At 36.0% G+C, this 11,181-nt stretch overlaps 1 protein-coding gene across 2 annotated transcripts in view; it reads left to right on the top strand.

The window, feature by feature from the left end:
* The window catches only part of TMEM135 (transmembrane protein 135), a 259,256-nt gene that overhangs the window by 101,216 nt on the left and 146,859 nt on the right, over positions 1-11,181 (top strand). The window contains exon 5 of one of the 2 annotated variants that reach the window (XM_006895252.1): positions 2,954-3,019. The exons of the other annotated variant lie outside the window; for it this stretch is intronic. Within the exon in view, the coding sequence (XP_006895314.1) occupies positions 2,954-3,019 (66 nt within the window). The remainder of the gene's footprint in view (positions 1-2,953; positions 3,020-11,181) is intronic. 2 annotated transcript variants of the gene reach the window in all.

The following is an 11,181-nucleotide window of genomic DNA, read 5'->3' as shown; positions in this document are numbered from 1 at the left end:
TCCACCAGGATAACCCTTCACATCTGCCAAGTCCCTTCAGAAAATATCTTCCATTGTCCAACCCATGATCTGACAGCTTGTATCTTAAGCTTTCTTGGCTTCTGTGATTCCAAACACGTCAACTGCTGACATTTTTTTTTTCTTTTCACCAGTGTCTCTTAAGTTAGGTTGTACTGTCTCCAAGGGAAGGTGACGTGTCCTGTAGAACTCCTGTGTAGATTATATTTTCCTGAAAGATGCCTCTTTGCTGTTATCCGAGGTGACCTTCCCCAGTGCGCAGCTTCCCGTCTTCCCTCTCTGACCGTTTTTTCCTGGGTTTTACCTGAAAGATGCCTCTTTGCTGTTATCCGAGGTGACCTTCCCCAGTGCGCAGCTTCCCGTCTTCCCTCTCTGGCCGTTTTTTCCTGGGTTTTACCTGAAAGATGTCTCTTTGCTGTTATCCGAGGTGACCTTCCCCAGTGCGCAGCTTCCCGTCTTCCCTCTCTGGCCGTTTTTTCCTGGGTTTTACCTGAAAGATGCCTCTTTGCTGTTATCCGAGGTGACCTTCCCCAGTGTGCAGCTAGGATCTGTTATTCTAAATATGAGATGATTTTCTGGTGTTTCCACCTTATTTTATTAAGCTCAGGTTCATTGCTGTTGCATCAGAGCTGACTCCTAGCTGACCCTCCATTGGGTTTTATGATTGTAAACGGCATGGGAGGTGATAGCCCATCTTTCTCCCTCGGAACTGCCTTCTAGTTAGCAGCAGGGGACCCTGCAGGCTATGCCACTAGAGCATTTATCTTCCAGATCCATGTAAGTTGAGCCACAGGAGTGAGATTTGCTCCAGACTTGAAGAATGGCTAAGGACAATGGTCTTGGGGGTGCCACCTGTCTCTATTAGCACAGTAAACCTGGCCATTTTTACAGTTGAGAGTTTTGTTCCACATTTTCCTCCTAGTTTTACCATGACTTATTTTCTTTTGTCAGACAACAATGTAAGGTGGCATCATCTTTTGGTTTCAAGGTCTTGCAAGTTGATGTTTGTGTGGTCTATTTGGACTGTTATTGAAATCCTCTCTGCTTTTTTTCCCCTCTTTGTTCCCAAAAGTAGGAAACCAACAGCTGCATTTCAGGTAGTCACTTGCAAGCTTTTAAGATTCAAGTTGCTGAGCTCTCATGGCTTAGTCCTTAGGAATTTGACCTGCTACTCCCAAAATGGTGTCTCTCTGGTGGTTCAAATTCATTAGCGACTTTGGGCAGAATGATGAGCAGTCTCCTTAATGTGAAATCCACTGCTTTGGAAACCCAGTAGAAGGTCAGCTGTGACTCAGAGAATGATGGCTTTAAGTAAGTGAGTCAGAAGGTAAGATGTAGAAAATTTGTCTTTGTGGGAAATTATGTATTTATGTCCTTATATTGAATAATTGTTTTGTGTAATTTTTTATCCTCTACATTAGTTTTTTTGTTTGTTCTGCATCTGGAATAATTCTTCAGCTTTATTTGGGATTTTATGCATTTACTTATTTATTACCAAAATTGACTACTAAAGTATCCAAGAGCTTTATCAGTTTTTGGAATGTTTCTTTTCTCATTCATCCTACTCTTAGTTGCAGCATACTTATGTGAGTTTTTAAAAAATGAATTTCACTTTCTTAATTTTATTTACTTACTCTGTGTTCTTTTATTCTGTTTGTGTATACTCTTTAAAGTTAGAGGCGTTTCTTGAATATTTCGTGATTCTTGCTTTACAAGTACCACTCTTGAAATGGCAGATATGTGTGTTTTGAGTCATGGTTCTTATTTAAATATTTTAATATGTGATTCCCAATGGTTTCTATTTTGTGGATATTTTCCTTTGATTTGTTTTGGCAGTTTAACAAATTTTTTATTACTTTTAATGAACATTTACAGAGACTTTGGATTTTCATTCATTGTTGCACTTTTCTCCCTGCTCCCCCAGTACACTCTTGTATTGAAATGCTTAAAATACCTTTTTCTCTCTTCCTCTTGGTTATTAATCACATATTTACCATGTTTTCTTTTTATTCCTGTCAGTACATGTGTATATTTTTAATTGTATATGTGTTTACTTGTATACTCTCCCAGAATGTAAACTCAAGAAAAAGACTTTTAGTGGCTTTCACTGTGTCTCTGACTTCTTGCATGTTCCATGTTAATGCTTTGAAATCACTGAATAAAATCTGGATTATCACATTTCTTAATTTTTTATTTATTTATTGGTACATTATTCTACACTATGTCATTTGGATTTCATTACATATTCTTTGGATACCAATACTAAATCATGGCGTTAGTGAGACATAAATTTCTTGATAGTTGTAAGATGGGTCACACTGATTGTTGTTGTTTGCTATTGAATGTGAACTAACTCATAGCTGACCTTCCAGTGAGTTTTCAAAGGCAGTAAATCACTTGGGAGGAATGGCCCATCCTTCTCCCACGGAGGAGCTAGTGGATTCGAACCGCAACCCTTTGGGATTGCAACACAGCTTCTTATTACTAGATCCCGATGGAGACAGCAACAATATATTTTGGACTGTGTTCAATATATGATGCTATGGAAATGATTTGAAGTGAACTCAGATGGAAATTGCAAATCATAATAAATGTTCAAGTCTGAATTGATCAAAGTATTTAATTTTTATTTCATTTTTGTTCATTATACTAACTTTAAATACTAAGATTTAAAATCACCTAAATGAATTAATTTGTAATTGGAAAAATATGAGCATATTAGAATAACTATTTGAAAGGATTCAGTTTTAGTTCTTGTAACATTAAGCATCCTATGATGCTATTTTGGTGATGTTTTGAACTTCAGAATTTTTGTAAACTTGTGTCTTTGAAAGTTGCTGGAGATGTAATAAGAAATAATAAATTGATTTTTTTTTCATAGACTATATAGTTGAGTAAGGATTATAAGTTACTTATTTTTATTTTCTATTCACAGGCCACAGAAACGCTATTTAGAATGGGTGTAGCAAGAGGAACCATCACAACATTAAGAAATGGAGAAGTAAGATTAGAATTTTGATGTAATTTATAATTCATAGTTTGTTGTGTTTAAAAGAAAACTGTTGTTAATGAGCATTTCTTCTATGTTGATGCCACATTCTTCTTCATAAAGTTCAGATTCTTGAATGATTTGTTCATCATACAGATTAAATGGGTGTGGAGAAAGATACCACCTTGATATGCAAAAGAAAAAAAAAGAAAGAAAACTGTAGAACTCTTCAGTGCTTTATATAACAAAGGGTCTGACAGTGACTGGACAATGTCTTGGCATTTTCTTTTAATTGGTGCCCCATATGATGTAGGTTCTAAGCTTTAATCCTCTAGGTCATATAGCCCTGGTGTACAAGTTGCTGTACCGCGGTCACTTGTGGTTGCTGTGAGGCTGGACACTGTGACACTGGTGTGTTGGATGTGTTAATGGTTGGCTGACCAATGCAGACAGAGAGTGAGGTGCAGCTCCCCGAATAAAACAAGCTTGGAGGGAGGAGTGGCATCCACTTCCATAATAGCTTGCCTCCGGAAACCTTAGGAACCTGGAGAGAGGATGAAAGGCACCCACGCGTTGAGGACTCTCCTTCATAGCGTTACTATGAGTCACCTGCTACTCGACGGCACTTAACAACAATAACAACAATTTAATAATAGTTTATATATTTATATAAACTATTTATAATATTTATAAATATAAATTTATATTAAAATATAAATTATGATGCTATAAATTTATAGCATTTATAAATGCTACTGCCACCTCTTAAATTTCCCCCTATACTGAATGAAATAATTTCTACTCTAAAATTACTTCCAGCCTGATTACCACTGTGTTGCTTTTTTGAAATTTTTTTTTTTTTTTTTAAAATTTTTGTGTGAGTGTACCGTCAAATCAGATCTGACTGGTACAGGAGGAGATTGTCCCTCCTTTCCCGGCAGAGCATCTGGTGGATTCGAACCGTGCGCCTCTAGGATTATAGTTGCAGCTCCTTGCCACTAGGCCACCAGAGCTCCCCGCTTTTTTGAAATTTAATTTCACAGAAAATCAAAATTAGATTGAGTTTGAACACATCATATTGTCATGCTCCATTTAAAAAAATTCTGCTAACAAAATGATTAAAAGTATAGTTCTCTCTGGCATTTAGTCTTGTTACAGTATTTACAGTTTAGCAACCTAAATGTTTGATTCTGGTTGAGAGACAGTGATTTTCTTTTTCTTTTTTTTTAATTGAGATTTTATTGTAAGTTTATAATGAAATTGGATTTCCATTCATTCATTGTTGCATATTTTCCTCCCTGTTTCCTCTCCCCCCTAGTTCGCATTTTCTTTGGAAGAAAAGTTTTCATTGTTATAGAGTCCCCTCAGTGTATTCCTGTGCGACTATAAATTATTCAATTAATTTTTTTACTAAACTTTGCTGAATTTCTTAATTTTCTGCCTGTATTTCTGTAGCAGTTAAATAATTTGAAGTACAATAATTTGTAAAATTTCTAGTATTTCAACATTTAATCTAAACCTATATTTAGTTATTTTGTAAAATACATTTTGTCTGTAGAAAGAAAATGACTTAATTTCTTTGTAATCTTACAAACTAAAATACATAGTGCTAGGAAGCTCCAGTGGCTCAGTGGGTAGGGAGTTGTGTTGCTAACCCATAGGCAAGTAGTTTGAATATACCACCTGCTCCAGGGGAGGAAAATGAGTAATCTCCTTTCTTGCTATTTAAAGTCTATAAAAACCCACTGGTGGGTCAGTTCCCACTTAATAACGACAAGTTGCTGTTTTATCTTGAGAAGATACTTCTATTAAGAAAGTCAGTCATTCTCATTTTCCTAGAGTGTTCATAATGAATTTAAGATTTTAAAATTTTACACAACTAATAATTAACAATGGGGTGGGACAATGGAGTTTTAGACTTATATCTTTCTTTATAAGAGATTTGGGGAACCCCACCCAGCAAAATCCTGGGAGTTACTCCAGGGACCAGCCTTGTTAACCTAGTTGCTCCAGGGAGCCAGTGTGTTCTGGGTGCCCAGGTGTTTTTTTTTTTTTGTGCCCAGGTTTTTATGAACTTGTTCACCTTTGCTCTCTAAAATGAGACGTAAATGATGAAAGGGCACTAGTCTGCTTTGACTTATGCTGTACTGGATTTTACTATAGTAAATATGTGATCATGGACTATTTATAGAACTTCAGTTTTTGGATTTGAGTTAATTTACATTATCCTTAACATTTCAAATAACTTTAACATTTTCTACTTAAAGACAACTTTGTCTGCCCTTTCAGTTTATACCTTTAAAGTCATAGTTTTCAGTTGTGGCTGTGTGTCAATGATTGCACTTGGAGCTCTGTCAAATTGACGTTCCCTGGGCCCCAGCCTAATCACTTTGTCTAACTTGACTATCCAGTATGTTAAGTTTTTTAAAATGTTCGCTGATCTTAATGCTCAGTCACTTTAGCAAGCCACTGCTTTACAAAAGTGTTTTTAATTACATATTTTCTTTGAATTCAAAGGTTGTACAGGGTAAATGAGACCGAATGTATAAAGAAATAGCAAAGACATTGAACATGTGCATAAGGATTTTGTTTATGAAGTAGAATAAAAATAGCATTGTTGCTGTTTTGACAAGATAAGTGTGGGGTTTGACCCTGAACCTTCCTTTGTTTTATGCTGCTGCATGATATTAGATATTTAATGTGGTATATTGGAGGGTTAGCTATGGATCATTTCTTCCTCGACAGTGCATAACAACAAGGATGTGCTCTAGAATATTCAAATTTATTCAATTTTAATGTTATTACTACAGTGTGAAAATACAAGTTCCTTGCAAGAGATTTCTGTTTCTTCATGTTTAGCACATGACTAATTCATGAACAATAAAGATTACATCATATGTCTGATTAGCAAGTGCTGGATTTATTTAAAATGTTTATTGTGACAAACATTAATCTATATAAGTTTGATAATATAAATATCTTTTACTCAGCGACCCTGTGTACAACAACTCTCAACCTCGCTGTATCCTTTGCCAACCTCACTGTCTCCCAAATGCCGACCCCATTACCCCAGTCACTGAATCAATCTATGTTATCGAGGGTCTTCCTCTCCTGTATATCCACCCTCCCAAGCGTGACTTCCCTCTCCAAGGACCGGTCCCTCCTTTCATCATGTCCAAAGTATGTCAGACGAAGCTTCAGAATCCTTGCCTCCAAGGAACAGCCTGGTTTGACCCTCTCCAGGAGGAACATGTTTGTTCTCCTAGCAATCCATGGTAAATTCAGTACTCTTCTCCAGCACCACAGCTCAAAGACATTAATTCTCTTTCTATCATCCCTAGTCATTGTTCAGCTCTCTCATGCATAACAAGTGAGTGCAAAGACCATGGCCTGTATCAGGCGCACCTTAGTTTCCAGACTGACATAAATTTTAGAGTTGTAAAAATATAAATACTAATTGCGCCTGAATCAGAACTACCTCATAACTGACCCACCTGAACCACTAGAGAGTTGTCACCTTTGGGTTAGAGGTGCAACCCCATATGGGCTATGCAACCAAAGTTCCCTATATATATACTAGTTGTATATTGGAAGCTTTGTGGTAAGGAGTTGCACTGCTGATCCAAAGGCACATGGTTCAGATCCACTAATAACTTTATGGGAAAAATTGAGCAGTCTCTACCTGTTTATAGCCTCTGAAAATCTACTGGAGGGTCGACTGTGAGTCCGTTTCAACTTAATAGCTTACCCCCTCCCAATATCCTATTACTCAGAATATCTTCACATTTATAACATAGTAGTATATTTTTGACAGATATGTTTTATGAATTATAAAGTATTTGAAGAGTATAGAATTTATTTGATATTTTTTATTTACCAAGTTATTATTATTCAATTAAGATATATTTCCAGTGTTGAAATGGAATTAAAACTTAACATTCAATTTGATTTTACTGTAATACTTTTCTTTCTTATTGTTGAAGGAAATTTTTTTATACAAAGATATAAGTAAATATTTTGTTTAACTGATAGGTTTTTTAATTGTTGAAGTTGTACAACAAAATGTATACCATTTAAAGTTTCCACCTGTATGTTTATATTTTTAAAATAATGCTTTTTAGAGAAATGGCTATTTTTGTTTATTTTCTTTTACTGTTTCTCATCTAATACTATTTCAGAAAATATTTTCAGTGTCAAAAAGCAAAGTGTTAATATTTCAAATAGATGTCTGTGGTTTGGTTCCCAGTGACTTATAAAGCTCAATAAAACAAACAAATATTTTTTGAAAGCATAAAGAAAAAGAAGGAAAAAAGAGAAGGGGGCAGAGGAGAGAGAAGAAAAACTAGATGACATGTGGTATTGGATTTGGAATTGATGTCCCTTTCTTTCCTATCTACTTGACTAGTAACTGAAAAAAATGGATAGTTCAGGTTCACGCTTGTGGGTGGAAGACTTGACATTCTGTTTCTGTAAAGATTATGGCCCAAAGAACTCTTATGGGGCAATTTTACTGTTGCTGTGACTTGAAATAGACTTGACTGCATCCAGAAACCACAATAATTACTGTATTATGTGTTAGAGATTTAAGCCCAGATAAAGCCAATATGGTTTCTGCTTTCAGGAAGCATTTAGACTAGTAGCTAAGATGAAAACCTGCCACTTAAGACCTTGCCATTCAGTCTCATCTTCTGTAAATAGGGTAATGCATTGTTTTATATGAAATAAAATGAAATAAGGACAGTGACTAAGGATGATAGAAGAATTATTGCTGGAAAAGAGTATTAAGTATACTACGGACTGCTAAGGGAACAAACAGGTCAGTCCTGGAAATTGTGACGCCAGGCTGCTCCTTGGAAACAAGGATTTTGAAGCGCCATCTCACGTACTTTGGGCATGTTGCAAGGAAGAGACCAGTTCTTGGAGACAGACATCGTGCTTGGGAGTGTGGAGGGACTGTGCAGGAGAGGAAAACCCTGTATGAGAGGGGTTGACTCAGTGATTGGGGTAATGGGGGAGTGACAGTAGAGGTGGACAGTAGGTGTGACAGAAACGATGAAATTGGCTCAGGATAGAGCAAGGTTCAGAGGTGTCATACATAGGGTTGCTGTGAGTTGCAAGCGACTCAATGGCACATAGCAACAACATAATCTAGACATTTTTTATACTATTGAGGAACTTTGATGGCCTTATCTATAAGGGATTGTGCTGCTGATCCAAAGATAATACGTGATTAGACTATGCTAGAGGTTCCTCGGGAGAAAGAAAAACATTTTCTTCCCTTGTGATCTGTATCCTCCAAAAAGCCACTTTATGACAATATGACACTTTATGACTTTATGACAATAAGAGAAAGATACAAAATTAGAAAAATCTGTAAGATAGCCAGCACAAAGTCTAGTACAAAGTATGCCTATGCTGTGCAGTAACTTATTTTTATTTAATTGAATACGATAGGTATTTTCTATCTTACAATGAACACATGGAGACATTTGGATTGTAGTTGTTTTTAAGAGTGTGAATTTAGTTGATAATGAAAATGTTGTTGTTATTGTTATGTGCCGTTGAGTCACTTGCGCCTCATGGAGACCCTATGTACAACAGCCTTAAGACCTGCTGTATCCCTTGCCAATCTTATTGTCTCTGACACGCCTATCCCCATAACCCCAGTGACAGAATCAATCCATCTCATCGAGGGTCTTCCTCTCCAGCGCTGTCCTTCCACCCTCCTAAGCATGACTTCCCTCTCTGAGGACTGATCTTTCATTGCAACATGTCCAAAGCATGTCACACAAAACCTCAGAATACTTACCTCCAAGGAGCAGCTTTGCTTTACCCTCTACAGGGTGAGCTTTTTTGTTCTCCTAGCAGTCCATGGTATATTCAGTACTCTTCTCCAGCACCAAAGCTCAAAGGCATCAGCTCTCCTTCTATCATCCCTACTCATTTTCCAGTTGTCTGATGTGTAACAAGTAAATGCAAGGACCATGGCCTGTATCAGTCGCACCATAGTCTGCAGACTGACATCGTTGCTCCTCACTACCCTGTCTCTGATGGCAGATTTTCCCATTGCAATTAGTCTTTTAATTTCCTGGCTGCTGGCACCAATAAATATTTTTGTTCATAGCTATATTAATAATGCTTTTGGGACTTCCGAATTATTACTTCCTTCCTGTATGACTTATGATATTTAGATTGGCATATTGTCTAGTGCCAGTATCTCAGTAATATTAACAAATATGTTTAGTTACAAGCTTGGTGAATACTTATTTAAGCTAGTTCATTTGATTAAGTTTGTTGATAAGCAGAATAAACTAGCAGGAGAAACTAAAATGCTAAAACAGGTGTACTAATGTAAAACTCCTGTTAGTTAAGTAGGGTAAAATCATTACTTAGATCTTCTGATAATTGCACATTTTAGTTGGGCAAAAATCCTACGGGAAATGTTGACATGCTGACCTTCCAGAAATAGACCAAAACCATATTTTATTTTGTTGTAAGAAAATTGCATTAGGTCTTTTACAGTAATGCCTGACATATATATTGTTTTATTTTAGCAGGAAGAAAATATTAAGATACCATAACCATTTCTGTTGTGGTTGAAATATACTGTTTTTTGAGTATTATCAGAATTTCATGTCTTCTGTAGAAAAAATATGAAATTTTAGAGTTTTCGAGAGTATCTTTTTTTTTTAATTTTACAAAATTCTTAATATTTATTTAACTTAGGTGAAAAACAGTAACTAATTAAACATGTTATTGTTGTTGCTATGTGTTATTGAGTAGACTATCTTTTTAAAGTGTTTTCTCCTCCCTTGCCCTTATTTCTGAATTGTGTGATTATTGATGTTATACAAATAATCCATTAAAATTTAGCTTAGCAAAGTTAGTTTAATGTTTTCCTTTCAAGCAGCAGCCAAAATGTAGCATTTTTCAAAAATTAAATGGATATGTGGAAAATAAGATAGCATCCAGAGAAAGAAGAAATAAGTATGAAAACAAGAAAAGAGAAAGATTAAAGCCCACAGAGGCTTTATGATAAACAAGACACGTGCAGAGAAGTCCCAAGCCTTTCTTTCTCCAGTGTTATGAGAAGAAATGAGTTTGGTTTGCAGAATGGAAAGTTTGATATAACTGGAACTGCTTCTCCTCACTTCAGAATGATTAAACAGTAAAGGAGGATTCCAAGGAGACTGTGAGATTATTATTTGTTCAAAAAAGGTGGATTATTTAATAGCTATCAATTTGCATGGTATACATGTTGATCTGCCAGAGATACAGGGTTAAACTGAGTAACATCTTGGTGGGTTTCTCCCCCCTTTTTTGTTCTCCAATCCATGAATCAAAACACATGTTATGTTTTGGCAGGTGCATATAATATTTAAAGTCTGTGCCAGAACTGCATCACAAAACATTGAGCTTCAGAACATGTACTATACACTTGTTGTAATGCTTTGTCACTAAATCTGCTTTCAATAGGTCATCAGGTTATGCAGTGTTACATTGTTTCATACTCTTGGTGAATAACCAGTTCATTTGGAAATTTTGGGGTGCAGATAAGGTCAAAGGCTAATATTAAATTTAAAAAATACTAAATTATAATTTCAAGTTTGGTGGCCTTGTCTATGCCAAATCACTGTGTGCCTTTTTGTATTGAGATAATTAGCTTTTGAAATACCCTTCTTTCCTTCATAATAGTAGCTCTGCTTTTGATTTAAATAGAAAAATAAATGCACCATAATTATGTCCTCTAACAAAACAAACAATATCTACACAATATCTGCCTAACTGTGGAACACTTAGGTTTTATTTTTCCCAGATTGGAAGCATTCTTAAGATAACATCATTCTTTTTTGCTGCTAATAGGAAGAGCTTTAGCTTTAGGCCAGGAAAGCAATTATTTCCACATGGGTAAGACCACTCTTAGCTGTCTCCCCTCACGCTAACCACCCACTAAGTGAATGCACCAACCTTGGCTATATAGCTAAATGTGGTTGAATGCATTAGAAAATACAGGCTCTACTTAAAAACTAGTCTAAGAGTATATAGAGAGTGTTACTTCCATAAAACACACTCAAAGAAACAAACAGATTCATCTTGGAGAGGATTAAACCAAGCTACTCCTTGGAGGCAAGGATTCTGGGGCTTCGTCTGACATACTTTGGACATGTTGCCAG

The sequence above is a fragment of the Elephantulus edwardii genome, unplaced genomic scaffold (genome assembly GCF_000299155.1).
Source record: "Elephantulus edwardii isolate Elephantulus edwardi_28Jun2011 unplaced genomic scaffold, EleEdw1.0 scaffold00163, whole genome shotgun sequence".
Taxonomy (NCBI): Eukaryota; Metazoa; Chordata; class Mammalia; order Macroscelidea; family Macroscelididae; genus Elephantulus; species Elephantulus edwardii.
The sequence above is the reverse complement of the archived record's forward strand: the minus strand, read 5'-3'. Positions and strand labels throughout refer to the sequence as shown.